The 25,205-nt window shown below is 47.6% G+C and overlaps 1 protein-coding gene across 8 annotated transcripts in view; it reads left to right on the forward strand.

Annotated features, from left to right (window-relative positions):
* Positions 1-24,884, forward strand: part of SBF1 (SET binding factor 1) — a 1,591,024-nt gene extending 1,566,140 nt beyond the window's left edge. For all 8 annotated transcript variants that reach the window (XM_086918836.1, XM_086918839.1, XM_086918838.1 and 5 more), the window contains one exon: positions 18,738-24,884. In XM_086918836.1, coding sequence (XP_086774962.1) covers positions 18,738-18,836 — 99 coding nt within the window. In that variant the 3' untranslated portion in view covers positions 18,837-24,884. The remainder of the gene's footprint in view (positions 1-18,737) is intronic.
* The last annotated feature ends 321 nt before the right edge of the window (positions 24,885-25,205 follow it).

Genomic DNA, 25,205 nt, shown 5'->3' on the forward strand with positions numbered 1-25,205 from the left:
GAACCGCAAAAGTAATCCTAACTGTACTTACCAGTAACTTTAATTTTCTTCCATAGGAACCAATTGACAGTTTTTCTGTGAAATTTCTTCTGAGTGTTGATTTTTGCAAACTGCAAATATTCTTTAAAAATTGTACCAAATACTAAAACATAATTACTTACCTGTCTTAGGTAGAGGTCCCAGTGCTGAACCAAGGAGTCCAGTACTAGATTACAAAAGTTACGAGAACCTAATTTACCTTTGACTTGAATTTCCTTCCATAGGATGACATTGCTAGTTTTTCACTGAAAAGTTTCTAAGTGTCAACTTTGAAAATACATTTATATTCTTTAAAAATTACAACTGTAACCAAAACGCTTTTACTTAACTGTTTCCAGCTTAGGTCCCGGGACTGAATCCTGGATCCAGTCCTGTGGTTAGAAAAGTAATCCTTAAAGTAATCAACTGCATTTATGTAGAAAAACCCATAGAGCTCAATGTTAAATTGTGTTTAGAATTGTTGCCTATTGCTGCCCCTGTATCTATTGTACTTACAAAGTCTATTGCCTTTCTGCAAAGTAACTATCTGAAGTCACTCATATTGAGAAAAGTATAGTTTGATACCTGTTGGTACTAAAATAAAATAACTATATATTTTGATATAAAAACAATTGGCGTAGAGTTCAGTTCTTGAGTGTCTCAAACCTTTTGCTCACTGAGTGTGTAAAACAAATGCTTTACGCTGTCCTCTGATACTGCCTTACTGCTCGACCAAGCTACCACTTTAGAGAGTAAGGTCATATCTGACTTTAACCTCTGTTATATCTCTGGAGATTGGGGACTTTATACACAATGTACCTTACTTTGGTCCAGTATATATAGAGCCATTTTCTTACAATACACACTTTCACTGATTCCCAATGTCTTGCAATGAGGAATATCCGATCATTCCCCTATTTCGATGATTTTTGGCGTACAACGCACCAGACGTCCCAGCCCAATCATGATACAACCGAAGGCGCTAAAAATACCCCACATTAAGGAAAGTCTCCGGCAAGATACTGACTATTTTTTTGCTGAAAATGTGGGGTTGGTCACCTTGGCTGTGACACTCTGGGGAACATTGGGCGCAGTCATTAAGGGCAGGGCATTATCACTAATGGTGGGACATAAGACCGAGCAATCCAGGAGGGTGGTTGAACTGGAGAGTGAGATATCGAACATGGAGAAGGCCATTTCTCAGGCCCCCGATATTCCACACAGTCTTAAAATAAAAAGACAGGATTACAGACAACTCCTTTTGGAGGAGGCCACAATGCGCTCCCTATCTACCCATCATTGTATTTATGAACACGGTGCACACACTGGCAAACTCCTGGCGTGGCTGGAACGCAAGAAGCATGCAGCGCGATGGGTACGAGCAATAACGGGCCCTGACAGCGCACTTTTAACTGACCCCCAAGAGATTGCTGATGCCTTTGCGTCTCATTTTGAGGAGGTGTATAGGGTCTTCCTCGCCACCATAAATGTGGTGTGCATCTCCCCACACAATTGGGATGCCCTGGAAGAGGACATCTCTGAGGCAGAGGTCCGAAAAGCCATGCAAGATGTTCGTTCCGGCAAACTAATGGGTCTCAACAGACTACCCATTGAGCTTTTTAAACCGATGGCGACAAAACTAGCACCCCATCTGGTGAGCCTGTATAAGGAATGCTATGAGTCGGGACTCCTCCCGGCTGATGTTCGCACTGCTGCCATTGTAGTCATCCACAAGCCCAACAAGCCGGCGGAAGACTGCAAATCGTATCACCCTACTTAGAGTGGAAGCTAAAATTCTCGCCAAGCTCCTGGCCAATCGACTCCTTCCCTATATTACCTATTGATTCATCCGGACCAGTCTGGATTGATGCCGGGCAGAAATACGGCTAGGAATCTGCGATGGGTGCATGGGGCACTGGGAAGACTTAGTACCATTGAGGAGGAAGCAATCCTACTGTCACTAGATGCCACAATGGCATTTGATACCATCGAATGGGATTATCTCTTTGCCGCATTGGCTCGCATGGGGTTCGGACCTAAGCTGATTCGATGGACCAGACTATTGTATATGCAACCCACTGCACACGTCAGCGTTAACAACCATCGTTCCGCCTCTTCCCCCCTTCGGTGAGGCACGAGGCAGGGTTGCCCGTTCTCCCCGCTCCTTTCCGCCATGGTGTTGGAGCCGCTCGCCGTTTGGATCAGGGGAGATCCGGGTATGTGGGGAATTAAATGGAGCAAATGACCATGAGGACTGCATATCACTCTACGTTGACGATATATTGCTGTATCTGGCCTCTCCAGCACGCTCGCTGCGACGGGTATTACACATATTTCACATATTTGGTGCGCATTCGGGGTATCGGATAAACTGGTCCAAATCCCAGATGTATGTACTTTGGGGTGAGCCCCCATCTAGTCCGCTGGTCTATGAAATTCCGGTTGCAATCCAAGGTTTTCGATACCTGGGTGTTTTTGTCACCTCCGACGTTAATCTTTTCTTCGAGCGGAATCTGCTGGTGCCCCTCCAGCACCTAAAGTCAGACGTTAGACACTGGCGATCGCTGCCCCTCACTCTCTTGGGAAGCGCGTCCCTGTTTAAGATGCTTGCCCTGCCGCGCTTCCTCTACGCACTGCAAAATGCTCCCAACCCTGTACCGTACTCATATTTCTCTTAAATTGAAGGCGTGGTGCGGGGGTTGCTGTGGGAGGACCGACCACCATGAATAGCCATAAACAAACTTACCATGGAATGGTATGACGGGGGCATTGGGTTGCCAGACATACGACTCTACTATTAGGCTTCACAACTGACGGCCATCAACAGTTGGGTGTTTAGTCCGCATGATGATCCCAATTTCTACACTGACCATTGGCTCATGGGCAGGGAGGTTATAATAGGGCGATGTAAACTAATCATCGCAAACTTCACCTGACTGGCACCACAGCACGTACAATTGAGGTGTGGCATGGAGTCACTAGAAAGCTGGTGTGGCACAACTGTTTAACTAAAGCAACCCCCCTTTGGGAGCCTGACATACTGGGTCCACTCAGCATTTGCCCGGGCTTTGACAAATGGGACACAAACGGGATCTCCACGGTGGGAAACATGTGGGTTAAAGGGAAATTCGCCACATTTGCTGACCTCCAGGCTAAATACCAACTTGCACCTTCGGAGACTTTTCTGTATCTCCAAATTAGCCTCGCCTTTTCCACTGCCAGACTCCTCCCTGATAGAGGACCGACTGCTATTGGATCCAATGGACCACAAAGCCTTCTACCTCACCTATAAGAAACTAGTGAATTATCGGGCTGACCCGATGCAGAAATTACGGTTGCATTGGGAGACTGATCTGGGGGATATAGACGACGAGGAATGGAGAGACGCACTGGCCTCTCCCAGAGCGGTAACGATCCCTATGCGGCTCCGACTCGTCCTACTCAAAATCCTTCACCTATTTTGACGCCAAACTACTGTTTGGGTTGGGCAGGATACCTGATCCACTCTGCCTCCGACGATGTAACTACACCGGTACCTTCACACATATACTCTGGGACTGCCCATACATACAACACTATTGGGAAGAAGTTACCCACCAACTTGCAAGGACATGTGACAAACCCATGAAACCTTCTCCCAAACTCTGCCTCCTCAATATCTGGAATGCTACAAACCTCTCACAGGCAGAGCAGACGTGGGCCTCGATGGGTTGGACTATCGCCAAGCGCAACATCGCCCAGAAATGGAGGGCGACCATGACTCCACTGTTAAGTGATTGGGTGAAGGATATGGATAGAGCAATGATCGCAGAAAAAACAGTATTCAAGGGATGGGGACGCCCCTGAACATTGAACCAGAAATGGGGAAAGTGGAACAAATAACGGGTGAAATTTGCATTTCCCCTACAGTGGAATTGAGAAGAGAGAGACAAACACTGATGGCCCAGTTAGCAGATGCTATTGGAGCCTCTCCACTGGACAGCTAGAAATGTTGTATTTGTCTGAATATGTCAGTTGATAGTTTCATCGTATTTTTAATTCTGGTTCAGTGTTGTAACACATGGACGGGGGCATTTTCCAGAGACAGCTGGACGGGGTACTCCCAGTTCAATATAAGGAATGGGACAATGTTGATACTTTGTTTTGGTTCTGCCAAGATGACTGTACTATGCTATGCACCGATGCATTCTTGTTACCAATAAAAACAGTTTTGAAAAAAAATTAAAAATTGCAAAGTGCAATTTTACCTGACCACCTTGCGCCTGTTACTTACTTTCTATAGAAAGAGTTTGTGCATGTGTTGTCTGTGGATGAAGATTGAACCAAGGACAGTCAATAACAGAAAATCTTGCTTTGTCTTAAAAACTAACAAAAAAAAATTCAAATTGATGTCTACAGAAATACGTTGGCTGCTACTGCTGCTTTTCTTAGGCCTGGTTTTCACCTTTCTAGTGATAAAACATTTCTAGGATGGTATTAAAAAGGATAACTATGCTGCCAAATAAAAATAAGCCACTTATGGAGTTTAATATTGTCTTGCCAACACTAATGTGCCCCACTTTTTCAGCCCATGCATAACTGAAACCTCACAGAATGGAGTAGCTGTAACGTCAGATATATTAGTAAGGTTCATACTCTATGTGCCCATGAGTCATCTACAGAATTTCACCCCATGAAAGTGTCCTTACAAACAGATCTATTCCTTCTTGCAAAAGTAGTTTCAGATTTTCACATTATTCAGGCTCTATTTTTGCCTTCATACTTCCGAAATCTGACCTCTCCCACAAAAGGTGAATATATGAATGAAAATACCTGTTTGTGAATTATGGATTTGCCTGCACCGGTTTAGAATCCATCCTTTAAAATAATCCATAGCTAGATAAATAGTTGACTACATTATTGATACTACCAAAGCTAACAGGTCACTTTGCCCCATCCTGTGAAACATTTGGAGCAACCATGTAGACGTTTATCTACATCTTTGCAACATCACATTCAGTCAGTCACCAAAACTGTCACTCTATCAGGTCATATGTAATTTTATGATGCATTTTGTTAGCTTGATTGTATTCTCTCACCACACCACCACATAAGCCTCTCTCCCCCATCTTACCCATACATCCAACTCCGAAATAGACAGATGTGACATTTCCCATGTTTTATTTAAAAGTATCTTTAAAAATAAACACTTTTTTTTTAAATGTATGTCACAGAGTGCCTGGGATATTGAATGTTTATGAATGCAAAGAAGACAACCATGGTGGGACACTTGTGTCACAACTTAGTAATCTTTCTATCTTTATCAGTTTTCAGTTTGTGAGATCAAAAATATAAATGTCATTAATTAACGTTTCCTGCTATATACAGTTGTAAATTTGCAATATAATACTTGGTTTATGATTTGTATTTCACCCCTTGGTAATTTGTAGAAGTGTGTGATTGGTATTGCTAAACATTTCAAAACGTACTAAACATTACTATTCCATTTCCTACCCATCTTGTGGTAAACCTGTGGGACGTTTTTTGGATTTCTAAAGCTATCTCCCCTGTCCCAAAGTTGACAGTTAAGGGGGCCTCCTTCAATTTTTCTTGTACTCTATGGTTTGCCCAAATATTATTATTCTGTAGTTGTCAGGTTTTGATCTCATGTCATAGCCATTCTTTGTCACACTGTGACTCAAATTAACAGTAATATTTTGCATGACGCTCCCATATAATTGAGAATTAAGGGAGCAGAGCTTAAAAGAGCTTTCTACACTGTCTATTGATATGTTACTACTTCAGATAAACTACACTCACCATAACATTCTCTCTTCTTTCCTACTTCATAACTGGGATATTTTAAAAGTCGAATGGGCATGTTACTCAATCAATCAATGCATTTATAGAGCGTACTCACCCGTGAGGGTCTCAAGGGGATTGGGGGGGGGGTGCTACTGCTCGAATAGCCAGGTCTTGAGGTGTTTCCTGAATGTGAGGTGGTCCTTGGTTAGTCGTGGGTGTGCAGGGAGGGAGTTCAATGTTTTGGCTGCCAGGTAGGCCTTTACTACAAACAAGGCTTGTTACTTACTGTCACTACAGATATTTTGTTTATTGAGGGACAGAGAACACAAGTGGTCAGTGCACTACCTGGCTGCTTTTAGAGCATTTAGGTTTGTGAATTCGATTAGTAGACGCTTCGTGGTGTGCTGCAGGAGAGCACCGGGACGGTTAATAAGCCTCAGGAAACAGCGGGGCTCAGCGAGTAGTGGCAGCCCTTCCCTTTATGCACCAGGGACTTTTAAACAGCTCACGCCTCCCACTTCGCAGGAGACGCTTCGTGGTGTGCGGCAGGAGGGCACCGGGATGGACAAGAAGCCCCAGGAACCAGTGGGGCTCAGCGAGTAGTGGCAGCCCCTCCCTTCACGCCCCTACGTCATCATGAGGATTTAGCAAAGCAACCGCTCCCACATGCGAGTCGCACGCGCCGGGCTAAGCCCGGGCAAAGGGCGGGCCATCTGGGGCCGGCAGAGGCTGGGCTGGGCCCCCCCCCCCCTCTTTGAGAGCAGTTTTTGGAACATTGAGGGCGCAATAGATCCTGTTGGTATTGACTCTGGGCCGACGAGAGAAGAGCTGGCGCTTTTTGAATGTGAGTGACTATGCGGAGCCGCTACCCCAAAACTTTTGCTTCAAGTATAAACAGAGGGGTGGAGTTGGGTGGTTTGATAAACTGGTCAGCAGCGGTGGCTCTATCCGTTTTACAGATTGACCTTGGGGTTTGGAGTTGCACTTTGGTTGTGTCTGTAAACCAGTCATCTAATTTGGTAGACCTTTCTCAGACTCTTAACACAATGGCTAGTATCGTGCAAACAAGATCAGCCAAATTGTGTTATAGTATCCCTCCTAACTCCCGTTCCGCGACCAAACAAAAGGGCACACTCCCCCCCACAACTGTACAGCCAACTGCAATTGATCGAATGTTGCCAAAAGCTATTGGGGTGGCATACAGCGAAATAGAGCGCACTGAAAGGCGTCTATCATTAACCCCGCAAGCTGACCTGACCACTATGTCTCAAGAGCCCGAGACCGATGTTATGGTTCATTCTCCACATAGTCTATTAGCGTCACCAGCTATGGAGATCCCTTGTGCCCAGATGGCGAATAAGATGACCTCGAGAAACCCAAAGCCGGGAGAAAGGCACCTATTACTAAGAAAAAGGGGGCTAGTCTTAGGAAACCTAGGCACAAGAAGGGCAAAACTATCCCTGTCCCGACTGAAGCAATAAGTGTGGTAGGAGGGGAGAATGTGGGGCATGTGCCGCAATCGCAAGTACCTCCCAGCTGGGTGATCCAAATAATAACTGACCTGCAAAGCCATTTTGAGCAACTTTTTAACCCACAGATGAAACTAATTGTGAGTCGATTAGATAAAATAATGACTCTATTGAAAACAGGGGGGGGGGGGCAGGGTGGCACTATGCCTTCTACTATAGTAGTTAACCCTAATACTCCCGAGACTATCTCAGAGAACTTGCCTAGCAGATTCCCAGTTGTGCTAACTACCTCCACTACGGACCCAACACTACCCTTAATCCCTCAACAGCCAAGTACCAGTAGTGTCCCTAATAGAAGCCCCCCGTGTATAGGTGAGACAATCATCACCCGTCAACTGCTATTGCGCAAGTCCTAACACACAAGCGGACTACCCCAGAACCCCCATCGTTGGGCCAACCAAGAGGGTCACCCCCCAAGACGATTACCAATCAACTACCTAGTATAAATTTACCCCCAGAGGCATCCCCATTCGTAGTTATACTTGCGGGGGCATCAGAATTGAAGCCAGACCACACAGAATCTTACGTAGATCTAAGGAATAAGACCATGTTCTGGATGAATAAGAACAGGCCGCTTTTAGGGAATGAACAGGGGAAAATTTTGTTTGTCCGGAGGTTGGGATATAGGAATAAGGACATCACTGGTAATTGTGTGGTAGTAAATTTCAAGGACCGCAGAGTAGTTGACCACATATTAAGAGGGGGTCCTGTAAACCAACCAAGCAATATAAGACATTTATAAGACCTTTGCCCTTGGGTTACTTCTATCCGATGGGAACTTGGAGTTACAGCCAAGGTCCTGTACATCCAGGAAGAAGGGATAGTGTCATTGATAGGACGGGCCCGTGTCACCCAATGCCAGGTGTCTTTCTGGGAAATCAGGGTGTATTGAGTTTGAGGAACAGTTTTGGCCCCCTGATGTCATTAGAGGAGATTGACTGACTAAAGAGCAATAGAGCTCTTTCCAAGAAGCTCTCACAGGAAGAAGGAGGTCTCACTATCACCGCCCAGGTTGCATCCCTATCCTCTGATCCTGCACTGAATGTGTCCACTAGCTATGAAGACGATCTATGTTGGGGCTTTCAGTTGAAGCATAAGAATATCCTGAATTTACCAACAATAGAGGAGGTTGCTCCAATAATGGAGTATCTCGTTAAGAATCCTCCCGATTCCACTACTGTTTTAGGATATTCTTTCAGGCCTCTGTCCAGGACATCATGGAGTGAGGATGTACTGGCGTTAGACCAGTCCCCTCCGCCACCCCAGGGGCAAGTGATTCAACTTAAGCTCTCAAGATCCAATGATGGCCTATATTGTGAAAGTTAGGTAAGGTACTGAAAAATCATGCTCTGGAACATACCATTGATCTGGTTACTATGGGAAGAGAAGGTGCTATTAATCCAATGTAATGTAATGTAATGATGTCTTGTAAAGCGCATGAATCACCCCACATGGGGTATCTCCGCGCTGTAGACCGCTGGGGAACCCGTCCTGGCTTTCCCAGTGAGATGGTCCCTACTGGGTACCTCCAAGGTGAAACCAGGCATCCTCTGCGTATGTGGGGGGCCGTTGTGGAGATGAGGCAGGCTAATGCCCAGAGTTGCCGAGTGTGATCCCTGGTTAGAGTAGGCACCGAGGCGAGAATTATCGAGTCTGCTGACCCTGGTCCACGACCCAACCTTTAAGGGTAGAGGGTGGAGCTCGTACATATATTATATTGTGGTGTCCTGATTATTTAAGGACTGGATTAGAGGGGCTGAGATCGAATGGAGTGTATTTAGTGACCATAACCCTCTAGTTCTCGAGATAATAAACCTGCCCCTCAGAAGAGATAGGAGAAGGGTGGTGGCAGGTAGTATTGCGAAGATAACAGACCAGGGAAGACGACTGAGATGGTCTAAAGTTGATGGCGACGCCTTTTACAAATCATTAATGGAAAGAGGGAAAGAATCGATTGGGGAGTGTTTGGATTTCTCTGTGGAGGGGCCGTCTGTAGTTAGGGCATTTGAGGCAGTGGCACACCTGATAGGGCTTTCCATCGGGTGACTCCAGAACTGCTGACACAGGCATGTTTGGCTCACCCTTGTATCCTAACAGGGGATTTAGAAAGGGATTCAGAGCTGTTGCAACTGTGGCTCTCGGAGAGGCTGGATGATCTTGCCCCGGTGAGGCCTCCTCGTAATACTGTAAAACGGGCGTCCGCTCCCTGGTTTACCGAAGCTCTGGCGGCTTCACGACGGCAGTGCAAGGTGGCAGATAGAGCGTGGCGGGCGAAATACGATCCGGCGGCAAAACTCGCCTACAGAGCCTCCGTTAAAGAATACCATCGCAACATTCTCTCTGAGAAGAGAGGTTACTTTGCAAGAAAAATTGAGACGGCCTCCAATTCATGCAAGGAGGTATTTGCCATTGTAAGGGAATTTATGGCCCCTTGTGTCTCTTCGACTCAGGCACCCCCTACGGAGGCATGGGTGAGTGCTCTTGCCAACTTCTTCACCTCCAAGATTACGTTGATTCAGGTTTCCTTTCCTTCGAAGGGGCCTGAAGTCTCCTACTGTTCAGAGGGTGTCCTTGTTTCTACAGCTAGTGTAGTCCCGATTTTGGCAGACTTTCCTCCACTTTCAGTTTCCTCATCTTTGGATCTGATGGCCTGTCTCAAATCGGGATCACCTCGCGACGCATGCCCTGCCAAATTTTTGGCTAAAATGGCGGATGTCATCAATCCTATCGTGAACCCCCTTTTCAACCGCTCTCTTAGTGAGGGTGTAGTCCCCCAGATCTGGAAGCAGGCGATGATTATCCCTCTGCTTAAAAAGCCCGGTCTGGACTCGGAGGTATTGGCTGATTATAGGTCTATCTCGCTCCTGCCCGCTTTTGCCAAGATCCTCGAGAAGCATGCGCATAGGGTGCTCTCCAATTATCTGGAATCGCATGATCTATTGCACTCCACTCAATCCGGCTTCCGCACCAACTTAAGCACCGAAACAGCGCTTTTGGAAGTTTCGGAGGCTATTAAGAGGTGCTGGACTCTGGTGGCAAAGCGATGCTTGTGATGCTCGATCTATCGGCAGCCTTTGACACCGTCCCCCACGAGGGTCTCCTCGCCAGACTTCATGAGATCGGTCTGAGGGGGACTGTGCTCAGCTGGTTTCGATCTTTCTTGGCTGGCAGTCGACAAACGGTCTGGGCCTCCTCGAGTTCCGCCGAGATGCCGTCATTGGGTGTCAGAGTCCCTCAGGGCTCAGTGCTGAGCCCGACTCTTTTTAACATCTTTATGACCCCTTTGGCGGCACTGGCGGAGTCTTTCGGGGCCCAGTTCGTTTCCTATGCCGATGACACCTAGCTCCTTTTCACGTGCGGGAAAGGTGCGGATTTTGATGGAGAGAATATCCGGGGTTGCCTTGGTTCCAACTCAACAGCCTCAAGTGCAACTCGGATAAATCCTAGGTACTCTTTTTCGGTTGCAGATCGGATCCAGATTGGCAGGAATGGTGGCCGGCGAAGATGTTTCCTCCTGCAGGCTCCTCCCAGTTGGCCAAGAACCTGGGGATTAAGATCAATAATGGCTTGACATTGCGAACCCAGATTATCGGTCTTACTGGCACCTGTTTCGGTCTGCTCCGGATGCTTCGCAAGTTTCTTCCCATACTATCGGAGGAACATAGGAAGATAACGGTGCAGGCCATAATCGGGTCGAGAATGGATTACTCTAATATTCTCTATCTCGGCCTGCCGGAGTATCTGCTGCAACGACTGCAGGTGGTCCAGAACTCGGCAGCACAGGCCATTTTTGGATTACCTGGCCGTGCTAGAACCTCGGGCCTCCTGCAGTCACTTCATTGGCTCCCCATCCGGAAGCGGATAATTTTCAAGGCCTTGACCCTGGCTCATAAAGCTCTTTATGCCTCAGGAGCAAAATACTTACAAAAAAGACTAACTTTCTACCATCGTCGTTAGCGCCGGAATGACGTCGTCTGAGTACTTAAATGCCGCCCATGCGCGCTGACGTCAGTTCTTCTTTTTTCCGCGCCAGCTAGCACAGATCCGGAGAAGCTCTACCCCTAGGCATTTTTGGACTAAACTTTTGATCTTTTTGATCACTCTTTTTCTTCGAGTCTTCGACTCTATCGGTGCCGGTAGGGATGTCCGGGCTCAAGTCCTGCTCGAAGTGCGACCGACTGATGTCGGTCATGGACCCCCATCGCCGGTGCCTGAAGTGCTAGGCCTCGACCATGACGATCGATCCTGCTCCGACTGCCGGGCCCTGACGTCGAAGGCTAGGCGGGAGCGGTCCCGCAAGCGGCTCGAGCTGCGCAAGTCGGCCCGCACCACTCCAGGTCCCGGTCCCACGGGAGGTCGAGGGACAGGTCGCAAGGTCGGAGTCATCGAAGCTCCGGGAGTGGACACCGGTCGTCAGGCTCCAAGTCCTCAGGTAAGAGGCATGAGAGGTCGGAGCGACGTCATCGTTCCTCTGACCCACCCAGACGCTCGCACGATGCGGCCGGGGGCACGGGCGACACCGCCCACGCGGCTCCGCGGGAGTCGCAAGCGTCGCCGCCTGCCCCACACCTTCGGGTCCCTGGGCACAGTGCGACGCCAGAGGAGGTCGAGCGATACCTCATAGCCATGAGGTCCCTCCCTCCTCAGTCGGGTTCCATGGCACCTTCGGGCCCAACGATCCCGACCGGAGGCCCAAGCAGGTCGGGTGCTTCGGCTCCGACGCCGCCGGGTGCTTCGGCCCGGCGCCGCTGGCGACTTCGGTCCCGGCGGTCCAGGACCTCACTGGGTCCGCTTCCGGGTCATCTCCGGTCGACCTTACGACCTCACCGGCGCCGGCCCCACGGGTGTCGTGCCCGCTGTGGACGGCGTCCCCAATGTCCTCTGACTCTGGCGCCGGAACGGCGGCGCTTCCAACGGCCTTTAGAGATTTTTATTTCCACAAGGAGGCCCCGTCTACTAATCCTGTTTTGCAGGTTACGGGTGACGAGGAGGATTGGGAGGGGTCTGAGGACCCTCTGGCACTGGAGTGCCAGTCCCAACCTTGGGGAGGCCAGTGGTCTTGACACTGGATTTACCTCCCCTCCGACTGTGGCTTCGGAGGAGGGGTCTACATATAGTGTAGTGTTGACGAAGGCAGCCAAGGCCTTACACCTTGAGCTCCCCGTCGCGGCCGTGAGGACTAACCTCCTCACTGAGGTCCTCAAACCGCAGTCAAGCTCCAGCGAGCCTCTGCTGCCGTTCAATAAGGCCTTATGTGACGTTCTTGTAGGCACTTGGTCCAAGCCCGCCACAGGTCCGCCTGTGGATAGGAACGTGGCCAGACGCTACCGCCCAGCCCCGGGCGACCCATGCTTTTTGTCCACCCATCCCACCCCCGAGATCCTGGTCATCCAGGCCTCCAACTCCCAGAAGCATTCCCGTCGGCCCCGCCCGACCGGTAATCCAAGAGATACGAACAGTTCGGGAAGAAGGTGTTCTCGTCTGTTAGCTTAGGGCTGCGGTCTGTGAATACCGCCTGTCTCTTGGGCCGCTAAGCCCACACTCTGTGGGACACGGTTGCGGAGGTGCTGCCACAATGCCCGGAGGAGGTCCGGGCTAAACTCGCCCAAACCCTTGCGGAGGGCCGAGATGCAGCACGTTATTCTATCCGGTGTGGGCTGGATACAACGGATTCACTGGGCAGGGCAATGGCAACGACGGTGGCGGTTCGACGCCACACCTGGTTGAGATCCGCCAACTTCTCGGCCGATGTCCAGGCCACACTCCTGGACATGCCGTTTGATGGCCGTCGCCTCTTCAGTGACAAGGCAGACCATGCGCTGGAACGTTTTAAGGACTCCAGGGCTACGGCCAAGTCCTTGGGCCTCACGGCCCCACGCCAGCAATCGGGTGCTACCAGCCACGCGCCGCAAAATGTTCAACAGCGCGGTGGCGGCCGTGGAAACCGCCGTGGCGGCGGTCGGGGACAACGGCGAGGCCAGTCCACACCTCCCTCCACAGCGCCCGCCTCAAAACCTTCCTAGTCCGAGTTTTCAGGCCCATGTGACGCCTGTGGGAGGCAGGATTCGCCATCACCTCTCCCACTGGCGCACCATCACATCGGACAGGTGGGTGCTGCAGATCGACCGAAGGGGCTACTCCCTCTCCTTCGAGGCGACCCCTCCATCCATGCCACCGCGTGTCGGGGGATCACTTGCAACTTCTGCAAGAGGAAGTCACGGCCCTCTTGGCCAAGGGGGCCATTCATCGCGTTCCTGGGCCAGAAGTAGGGTGTGGATGTTATTCCCACTACTTTCTGGTACCCAAGAAGGGCAAAGGGGGCCTACGCCCTATCTTGGACCTGCGGAACGTCAACGGCTTCCTCCGGAAGTAGAAGTTCAAGATGCTGACTTTGGCTCAGGTCCTAGCTGCCCTGGACCCGGAAGACTGGCTGGTAGCGTTGGACTTGCAGGACGCGTATTTCCCCATCCCCGTCCTGCCGGCCCACCGGCGTTACCTGCGGTTCACGGTAGGCCAAGAGCACTTTCAGTTTACCGTGCTCCCCCCCTCGGCCTTACCAGCGCCCCACGGGTGTTCACGAAGGTGATGGCGGTGGTCGCAGCTCATCTGCGCAGGTTAGGGGTGTCAGTCTTCCCCTACCTAGACGACTGGTTGTTGAAGGCGGGCTCGCCCCAGACAGTCGTCAGCCACCTCCAGACTACGGCCGACCTCCTGCATTTGCTGGGGTTCTCCATCGATGTGCCGAAGTCACACCTGTGTCCCTCTCAGAAGCTCCTCTTCATCGGAGCGGTTCTCGACTCGGCGCAGTTTCGGGTTTACCCTCCCGAACAGCGGGTTCGGGATATACAGGCTCTGATTCCCATCTTTCAGCTGTTATCCCGAGTCTCGGTCAAGTTGACACTGCGGCTTCTGGGGCTGATGGCTTCCTGCATCCTTCTGGTGCATCACCCAGGTGGCGGATGCGGGCTCTGCAGTGGGACCTGAAGTTTCAGTGGGCTCAGCATCCGGTCAACCTGTCCTATCATGTCTTGATCTCGGAGGGCACTGCGAGACAACTGCAGTGGTGGCTCACGGACCGCGACTGGGTCAGTGGCAGATCCCTCTTCCTACCCCACCCGGAGCACGTGGTTGTGACGGATGCGTCCCTCCAGGGCTGGGGAGGCCACATGGGAGAGGCGGAGATCATAGGCCTCTGGTCTCCGGCGGAGTCCCGGCTCCATATCAACCTTTTGGAGCTGCGGGCGATTCGTCTAGCACTGAAGGCATTCCTCCCCTCTGTCCAGGGGAGTGTAGTGCAGGTGTTCACGGACAACACCACCGCCATGTGGTACTGCAACACACAGGGCGGGGTGAGGTCGTGGACCATATGCCAGGAGGCTCTGCGCCTCTGGCAGTGGCTGGAACATCTGGCAGGCTCTCTGAATGCCAGGGCGGACGAACTCAGCCGTCGGTGCATGATGGATCACGAATGGCGTCTGAACTCGGACGTGGCGCAAGGCCTCTTTCAGCAATGGGGAGAGCCTTGGTTAGATCTATTCGCCACAGAAGAGAACGCGCAATGTCATCGGTTCTGCGCGTTGGAATTTCCAAGGCGGCACTCGCTCGGAGACGCTTTTCGTCGCGAGTGGAGCTGCGGTCTATTGTACGCCTTTCCGCCTATACCACTTCTGCCCAGAGTGCTGAAGAAGATCAGGCGCGACCAGGCCCAGGTTATCCTTGTGGCTCCGGACTGGGCACGAAGATACTGGTATCCCGAGCTACTCAGCATTTCAGTAGACCCCCCGATTCGTCTGCCTCTTCGGGAGGACCTTCTGTCGCAGCAGCAGGGGACGGTCCTGCACCCGAACCTGTCCAGTCTCCATCTACAAGCTTGGAGATTGAGCGGCGGCAGTTGAGGCCATTTGACTTACCTCCCGAAGTCTGTGATATCATTCTGGCAGCCAGGCGTCCCTCCACAAAGTCGGTATACGCCTGCAGGTGGAACAGATTTGTGGCATGGTGCACAGCAAAGGCTGTGGACCCTCTCTCTGCACCCCTTTCTGAAGTTCTACTCTTCCTTCTTTCCCTTGCCCAGCAGGGCTCTGCTCTGGGCACTCTTAAGGGGTACCTTTCTGCTCTTTCCGCCTTCTTACGGTTACCTGATCAGCCTTCCTTATTCAAGTCCCCCATTGTTAATAGATTTCTGAAGGGCATCACACACATGTTCCCTCCTGTTCCCTTCGTGATGCCCCAGTAGGACTTGAATCTTGTACTCACTTATCTAATGTGTGCTCCCTTTGAGCCGCTCCATAACTGTCCTCTCCGTCTTCTCACCCTGAAGACTGCTTTCCTGGTTGCCATCACCTCTGCCAGGATAGTGAGTGAGCTCCAGGCTCTTATTTTCTACTCCACCTTACCTCTCTGTTCATCCGGACAAGGTGGTGTTGCGTACACGACCTTCCTTTCTGCCCAAGGTGGTCACGGCCTTCCACATCGGGCAGTCCATTACTTTGCCCACCTTCTTTCCGCCTCCGCATCCCTCGAAAGAGGATGAGAGGCTCCACCGTCTGGACCCAAAACGTGCGCTCTCTTATTACCTAGATCGCACACGCCAGTTCCGGGTGGATGACCAACTCTTTGTTGGTTACGTGGGCGCGAAGAAGGGAAAAGCAGTACACAAGAGGACCATTTCGCGGTGGATCATCTTGTGTATTCAGGCATTTTACTCCATGGCCAAAAAGGAGCCCCTGCTGGATTACGGGCTCATTCCACTCGAGCCACGGCAACAACAACTGCCGTGGGCGAGGAGTACCCTTACAGGACATTTGCCAGGCAGCTACGTAGGCCTCGCTGCACACGTTCGCTAGACACTACTGCCTGGACAGTCAAGTCCGTAGGGATGGCTTCTTTGGCCGTTCCGTCCCCCAGGACTTTCTGGTGTGATATTGGTTCGCAGACCCACCACCGGGGTTGGTATTGCTGGGGTATCTATTCTAAGATAAGGAATCTATCACTAACGTGTCTCTTTCAGATGCACAAGTTACTACTTGTGTAACGATATATCTGTAAGAGACATTAGTTAGTGATAGATTCCTTACCGACCCACCCATCCTCCCCGTTCTGCGAACCGATATCTAGGGTTAAGGTCATCCCCTTTCAGGGCCCTAGTTTCATGGCACCAGTGTTGGTTCTATCATGGCTCTGCGTATCTGGCGCGGAAAAGCTGTGTATCAGAACTGACGTCAGCGCGCATGGGCGGCGTCTAAGTACTCCGACGACGTCATTCCGGCGCTAACGACGCCGACGACGGACGCGGAGCCGCAGACGATGCCTACCGACGCGCAGGGGTATTGCTATGCAAAAATTTCTGGATCCAGTCTGAAGCCTGGGGATATTCTAAGGTAAGGAATCTATAACTAACTAATGTCTCTTACAGATATATCGTTACACAAGTAGTAACTTGTGCGTCAGCTAAAGTCCTGAGCCGAGTGGTCCTAATGCGCCTTATGGACTGGGCTGACGAACATCAAATTATCACTGATGCCCAGTACGGATTTAGGGCAGGGAGGTCGACGACAGATCAGTGTCTGAACCTTTATTGATTGGTGGCAAAGTATACCATAGCCAGCAATGAAGCAGTATATTTAGGGTTCATGGATCTCACCGCAGCCTTTGATTGTTAATAGAGAGAAGTTATGGACCCTGATGAACAGTGTGGGAGTTGACCAGGGTTTGGTAAATATTCTTAGAGCATTGCACTGGAACACCTCCGCCAAAGTGCGTTTTAATTTGGGGGGGGGGGGGCACTACAGAACCTTTTCCCTGTACTAGCGGGGTCAGACAGGGATGCATTCAGGCCCCTTTTCTGTTCTCTCTGTACATCAGTAATTTAGATCAGGCGCTAGGCAAGTTAAAGGTGGATTTCCCAAGAGTAGGTACCAGACTCTGCCCAGTGCTGCTGTACGCAGACGACGCAGTACTATTAGCCCGCCCCCCCCCAAGGAACTTCAGCGTCTGATAGATAGGTTTGTTAGTTTTATGGATACCCTAGATCTATCGGCCAACCTGACCAAGTCCTATGTCATGTTGGCTGGAACTAAACCCTGCAAGAAGTTCTCCTATAAAATAGGCGCACATAAAACAGGGCAAATACAAACCTTTTCTTATCTTGGCCTACTATTTGATGGGCTCTTAAATTTTAAAACATTATTGAAGAGCGATTTACTACGCTAGTGGCCTCGACTGGTGCTATAATGAACTACGGGCGCAGGCTGGGTCAGTGGTCTCCAGAGCAAATAATGAATTTGTACAGCTCAATATGTTGCTCAAAAGTGATTTACGGGTCCGAAATTTGGGGTTTTGTAAATGCTCGTCAATTACAGTTGGAGGAGAACAAATATTTGAGAAAGGTGCTCAAAACCCCACAAAGCACACCGGCCCTTATTGTCCACGAGGAACTGGGTAGGGCATACATTGAGGATGTGGTAAAGGTTAGACCCCTTATGGCTTGGCTAAAGATTTGGACCAACACGGAGGCAGACTTGATCAGGCAAATTATTAGAGATTGTCTGGATAGGGATAAAGGAATGAGTATCCCATGGTTAAAGTATGTGAAGACTTCCCTTGAAGGAATTGGTTGTAAGGATCTCTTCACAAAACCAACGGAAATCATCCCTCAAGATAAACTCAGAGTTAAGAGAATCTTTTTGGATCAGGTAGCCTCACGTAGAGCAGTAGTGGAAGAATGCTAACCCACAGTCTGCACCCACAGTATGGTTTTAGGCTCAACCTTTTACACCACCTCCTGACAGATCCGCCAGGTTTTACTTTAACTGTTGAGCAGAAGGGTGCCTGCGGCTGTGACAATCGGTCTCCGCAGGACACCCTTCCATTTTGTATTACTATGCCCATTTTATGTATTACCCAGGGGCAGTTTTTTAGTAGGTATTTTAAAACAGGCCAAGTTCAGACATGCTACGGTCGCCCTAATATTTTTGCAAAGGGCCAATGATCCTCTTACGTTGTCTTGTATTATGAATTTTTTTAAGGTTGCTTTAAGTTTAAGGAATACAAGAGGGTTGTGCTGAATGAATCTCCCATCAATCATCTCTACTCAACCGTGTAGCGGGCAGGCGATGTTCATGAATTGTATTTTAATTGTTTTTTAAATGTATAAATATGTACTTTTATGGTGTTTTTTAAATACCGAATAAAGGATTACTGATTAAATTAGATTAGTATCTCTTTTTTTGAGTAACTTCTCCTGCCTAAATTGTACTGTTTACAGTTAATAATCAAAGGCTATTTAGTCTTATGATTTTCCTGCCTGTGCAGCTCCCTACACTAAGCTGAAAATACAGATTGCTCTTACAGTATGGCTGAGCAGTTCAGTCCTTTCTTCACATATTCTCTCTTTTTTTTTTATAGCTGAAGACAACAAAAAGATTTTACAATTTCTGTGCCCAGGACGTGGTACATGCCCAGCAATGGATCGACCGAATCCAAGGATGTTTGTCAGATGCATGATCTGTGCAGCACCTTTCCCAGCACCACTTCCGCCGCCTCCTGATGCAGGATGACTCCAGAAAAGGACCTGAGCTCTTCCGACCAGTGGCGCTGCGGACCCGTGCTACCCTGCATGAAGCCCAGGAGCCAGGGTCTAGACCAAAGCGCATAAACTCGAACAAATTCAGCAACCCTGACATTGATGCCTCATGAAGGACATATGAGGATAGGATCCTCCTCTGCGACTAGATGGACTACTTTCCGCACAGGGTCTCTGTGGTGGGGGTCTCCATTGACAGCAGATTACCTGATGGAACATTCCTCAGCGAGATTGGCTGAATATATTAGGGCCTGCGTGAACAGAATAATGGGAGGTGGGGGCATCTGTTACACTGCAGAAGTTAATATTTTTTGGAGTGAGGCCATGGCGTACACAAGTGCTCCCCTGGAACCTTAAGGTCTTTTTTGTAAATATTCTTAGACCGAAGGTAAAGCCTAAGCTAACCTGTGTAATGAGTTTCAACTGAAACCTGGCCCTTGCACTATGAGAGGAGTTCAAGCTCACTTCCTGTGGTCAATGACTGAATTGCTAGTGTTTTCTGCTCCTTTTTTTTTGACTGGTCATGGATGCTGCTCTGTAATTCATCTGAGCCAATGCCCAAGACCGAGCTGTATGGGATAAGCCACTGAATGCAATAATGAGCCTTATGCCGTACATCAGCCATTGTTCTTCAGGCTTTTCCCAGATGTTCTGCATGTATGGGTGAGGAGGCCCATGCTAGGAGAAGAATCTTTAAAGGTCACGTTCCATTTTTTCTTTCTCTTTTTTTATAAATTCAATGCTTTCAGTGTTAGTAAAGCACTTTTCCTCCATTCTTTGTATAAAGACATTAGATATTCAGGAAGATGCCAAGTCCCTGCTGTTTACCTCCCCGTGTACAGATGCAGAAGGAAACTTTACAAAACAACCCATGAACATGACCTGTGAAGTGATCCAGGCAGGCCTTTGTGGCCAAATATATAATTCCAGTCTATCTTTGGAAATGAAGCGAGAGCTGGATTTGGGGTACAGGGTAGATGCTGTTTGTGTTAGGGAGTAGCCAAAGCTCAATCCTCCACACAAAGAAAGAGATGTGACTACTAACAGCAATTAAGCCACACAGTTGGCGATAGCTCCATAGGTAAGGTATGAATGTATGAAACCCTAGGGTTGCGAAGAAGGATTAATAACTTAGGAAGTCCTAAGCACCATCAACATCATTAACACTGAGACTTGTCTGAACACATCTACTCACACTGTTGATTTGTAAATATTCAAATGCCAACAATTGCTTTGATTTTCTGAAAAGCGCCAACTGGAAGGTTCCTTGAATATAATTGAGATTACTTCAGACATCCCTTTATGTAAGGCTGGATGGAATTGTATCATTCCAGCACCTACAGTTCTAGCTGACCGTAAGGCACCTCTGCACAGAAGTCTAGCAGCGAGTTCATCACTAAGCACAAGCCATAATAGTTTAGGAGCAAGCAGTAGACCAGACTAGGTGAGGTAATCCCTACATGTACAGATGGTTGGAGTTTGATGTGGCTCTGGATTGGATTTGATGACCCCATATCCTAATGTGAGCTGGTGGATTTTATGATGTACACTTGCATCGTTCTAGCAAAGGTCGTTCATGGACATTAATGTGACTTGGGGTATTTGAAAGCATACCTGGATATGTTTCTAGAATGTATTCCCAATTGTTATCCTCGGGTGTACATGAACTTCTGTAATGTGAAACTGAAGGTTATTTGTTGGGTCACACAAAAGCTAATAATTAGTATTTCATTAGGATGCCTTTCCAATGGGATTAGGGTATCCACTTACATTGTTGTAGGCTATAATTCATAAGAAGACTGGTAATCTGCCTGGAGTGAACTGTGGAGTGATATCCCCATTTGTGACTTCCTAATGGGGATGGGGTTAAACACTGGTGTACTTTGATGTATGGTTGAGATTATTTAAGAGAATCTTTGGATGCAATTTGAGAATGAACACTTGTATCCCAGATCCGTGGTCCTGGTGCAGAAGGTGTTATGTTAGGAGCATTTGTATATCCAGTAGCTCCACTCGGGTAGTCAAGAAGGAGAAACTGATCTGAAAGAGAGGTGAAAAATTAAAAATGAATATTGCACGAAAGGGATCTTTCTTCTGTAAATATTTTCTTCAGCCTCACAGTGTGTTCTTGTGATAGAGTGAGGGCATCATTTAATGTGCGATGGGATTAAAATAATTCATTACCTAGTTATCGGTATATTTAAAATAATATTTCTCCACACCTGGGTGTAGATCTGTTAAGAGTTCCCCTTGGGGAGGTCTTGTGTTACAATATTGGTTAATGAGAAGATATTCAAGATTGGATGATGGTCATCTTTGGCTTTAATTCTAGCTCATTCATAGATGTCAGCCAGAATGTGGTGCCATAATTTCTGGTTGTGGGTTGGCATTTGATTAGCTACATGCATGGTTATTTTAGTTCTCTTGGAATAATGTCATAAGTGGGTACATTTTTAGACTTCACCGGATGAAATAGAGTAAGAACATTGGTGTGTGTATCCTTTTTAGAATAAGGGCTTTCTATGTTGTGAGGCTTCATAAAACCATTTGGACAATATAAGAATGAGTGGACTACAACAAAGAACGTAATTGGGTGCTAGTGTTACTACAATTAGATAAAGGTACCCCTGAATGTGAACCTGATCACGACATGATGAAACTATCTGCTCAGTATAGAGAAAAGTAAGGGTGTATTGTGAATCTGTTGAGCCATTGACTAGTTCCCCCGACTCACTAAAATTGATTGATTGCATGCCCATGCTTGAGCGTAAATGTTATTTGGGCATAGGTCAGAGTGAATCAGATAATCCCAGTATGGAGAGTTTATTCAGACTGGTTTTGCGAAATTGCATTTTCGATGGCGGTGAATCAGTGTAGCTTATAATGATGATGGCAAGCCATTCCTGAGTGAGAGTATTGGTTTGTTTTGAGATCTTCAGACCTTGTGCCATATTGATACATTCATGATATGGCAGTGAATGGCATGTTGAGACATGCACGCTTGGTTACGATTACGTATTGCCACTGTAAGGCTCTTATTATTGGGAGAACAGCCCTGGATCATGGTTTTAGTGTTTATGAGCAACATAATTGGTCTGAATCCTGCTCAGCTGATCATAAAACACTTTGATATTGGCCCGCTTAGCAGTATCAAGATGGAAAGAAGCCAGTCCTTATCATTTATAAATCTATAATTTCTGAAGATTATTAAGATGTGAATCGTTTTGGCAATGTCGTGCTGTGTGAGAGCAATCCTAAAACAGTTTTTGTTCAGAATGTGAGTAACTAAAAGTGGTGTCTGAGAATATCAATGAAGTTATTGTGACCTGTGTTTAGGAAATAAGGAGGCCTCAAACGTAGGGCAGAATGAAAATACAGAGGGTAGGCAGGATGCAATGGGAAGCTTGAAGTGGGAACTAGGTTCAGTAGTCAAGACCTCTTTCAGTGTTGGTGATCTATCATTTGTGGCTGCACCTCGCAAGAATAGAATTGAATTATGAAAAAAGCACGATTGACTCTTTGATTACATGAGTATTCAGGTCACGCAAGAACGTTTTCAGTTGTTTTGGTAACATTATATTCTTACAATACTTGTTTTGTTGTTCAGAGTTATGCAACAAAAGAAATTTTCACAGATTCAAGTGAGTGAAACTGTCTCTCAGGAACGCAAAGGGTGTTTGCTGATATCTACCCATTTACTGTGATGTCACATGGAAGTATCCCAAGCGAATACTGGCAAGCCATTGGTGTGACTTCAGCAGGAAAATGAGAAGGCCATAAATAGTGTTCTATGTCCGCTGTTGCCCTGACACCCCGCTCCGCATGGTAGTTTCATCAGGTGTGAATACCTTCCTATATAAATATTACCCAAGTCTTCCCATCCAGTCCCCACCAAATCTTTATTGTCCTTGAAAAGCGGCATACACTTTGTATATAGGAACAGCTCTCCCCACCTGTAATTTATTGATGTCTGTGAACTGATGATTCAACCCTATACCTTCCTTTTCATCCCCTGTAAGATTCTAAATGTGTGCTTCCCTGGCCAGGGTTTCAGCTTAGGAACTGAGACGCAAGTGCCTGCTCATGATTTGTACCTCATGTCAAAGAGCGCTCATTCGGAACCTCTTCCTATTTGATGCCCTGGTGCGTCGCTTACTCTTCAAATCTACCTGGACCATGTTCCCTTTAGAAGAAGAAACTGGACCCATTATATGTTTTAGTCAGCACCAGGAAATTAATAACCTATTTTAATTAAGTTAGGGCAGAAGTAGCATAAAAGCAATTCTGTGTCCACACGCCAGTTGAATTGAGGAAATCGAGTATTATTGCATCCTGTGCCGATTTTCATTAGCCATGTTAGAGTTCTCTTCTGGGAAATTAATTGGTATTTTGCTACCTCTGCTTAAGTTTTAGTTGTGGGAAGACAATTTAAAGTGCCTGGAAGTGAATCCTAGAAGAGAGAGACCACACAATCTTGCATTACACACCATGTGACAAGCAACAATGCTAAACGACTCAACCCTTTCTCTGTCATCAAGAGCAAAGGTTTTGTATCATGGCGTGCTTTAGAGACCATTCAGACTTGTCTCTACACCTAGGCTGCTTACACCGCACTTAGAGCAAGTGGCAGATTCAGTTGCTTCCAATTCCAGTAGCCAGCACAAAGCATTAGAAAGAGTGCTAGGCACCAGACAAACCAGCTTGGCTCAATTAACAACAGGAAATGTATTGCATGAGAAAATGGTAGAGCCTTTACAGATTTGTCTCTAACACCAAGGCCAAAGAGATTGCAGTCAGAGGATCGAGGTAAATCTTTCTCTAAAAACAAAGTGAAATACACCACAGAGATTGCTAGCAAGCAACTGCGCACACCTGTTTCTAAAACATTACTGAATGCATCCAGTGAGTGTTCATAGCAGATATAAAGTCCGTACTCTATCTGCCCCAAACATCCATATTGAATACATGGCATGACAGGCTGCTGAGATCCATGGAACGTGCTCCCTGCAAGAGAATGCCATTTAGGAGTTAGGGTGGACTATCCGACACTAATAACAACAGTGCTGTTATTCCCAAATGTTGTCGAACCTGATTTCTTACCGTATTGAAAAAATGCCTCTTTTTTGTGATTGTGAACTTTTATCAGTCATGGAAGCAACTACTATCTGCAAATGCCATCTTTGTCTAAAAGTTTATCTTCACTAGTGCAATTCTGCTTGGCACGTGAATTATGTCCAGAGGCGTGACGGTGTTCAGTGATATTAGAAACAGATAGTGCACAGGAACCAGCTGTTTTGCAGAAATGCCGGTGCTGAGAGTTGATGCAATACAGAACAGCTGCGTACAATAGTGGACTGGTTAGTAATGAAGTGAGCAATCCCGACAGGTAGGTGTCTATTGAAGGCTGCTGACTTTAGCCGTCAGCTTTTCAGCATTGCATCAAAGTTCATTAGATCTTTAAAGGCCAGTCCACTTACCTGGATGCCAGGCGTGTACCAAGGTGTATGTCCAGGTAGAGGTTCTGCGCCCCATTTTGAAAGGCCATGGGAAATACTTTGGATTTTCATATTTAATTTCCGGTTCCCACTGTCCTACCACAAAACCTCCTCCCCACTTCTGCATTTCTAATTTTTAAAGAACATGTTTTATTGCAGTAAAATGTATTTTTTGTATATAGTCTTAACTCTACTCGCCTCGGTTTCTTTTTCCCTTGTATTATAAATGAACCTTGGGGTGGAACTCTCACACCCACCCCAACCAAATATTCTTTGGCCGGTAGTTGCTGTAACAGTTGTGGGTACATTTTTTGTGTAACCTTCCCACCAGCTGTAGGATCATTGAAGTTAATTGTACATTGTGTCAAGCCTACCGGAGTCCTTGTCCTGTGCCTGGCGATGGGAAAAGAAGCATCAATTATATTACAAGAAATAACTAATGGAGGTTTAATTAAAAAAAAAGAAAACCCATCATCGATATGTCTCCTTTTTTGAATGTGTGTAAAACTGGATAATCTGAGAGTTCCAGAAATTGACATCATGCAGGATAGAAGCCTTAGGATTTGCTTCTGTGAACATATCATTCTGTGCACCTGTTGTGAATGTGAAAATCTCTCTTTGCCATCAAGTACCTGTAAGGACTCAGTAAATATAAAATAGGCATCTTTAAGTTTATAAGTAATTAGGTCACACTGGGAGCAGGATCAGCTCCCTGCTTGGTCTCCTTCCAAAATGCATCTCATTCTAGTAACACCTTCCAAAATGTTTGACATCACATCTCCAGGCTAAGCAAGA

Source organism: Lissotriton vulgaris, chromosome 1_1 (assembly GCF_964263255.1).
Source record: "Lissotriton vulgaris chromosome 1_1, aLisVul1.2, whole genome shotgun sequence".
Taxonomy (NCBI): Eukaryota; Metazoa; Chordata; class Amphibia; order Caudata; family Salamandridae; genus Lissotriton; species Lissotriton vulgaris.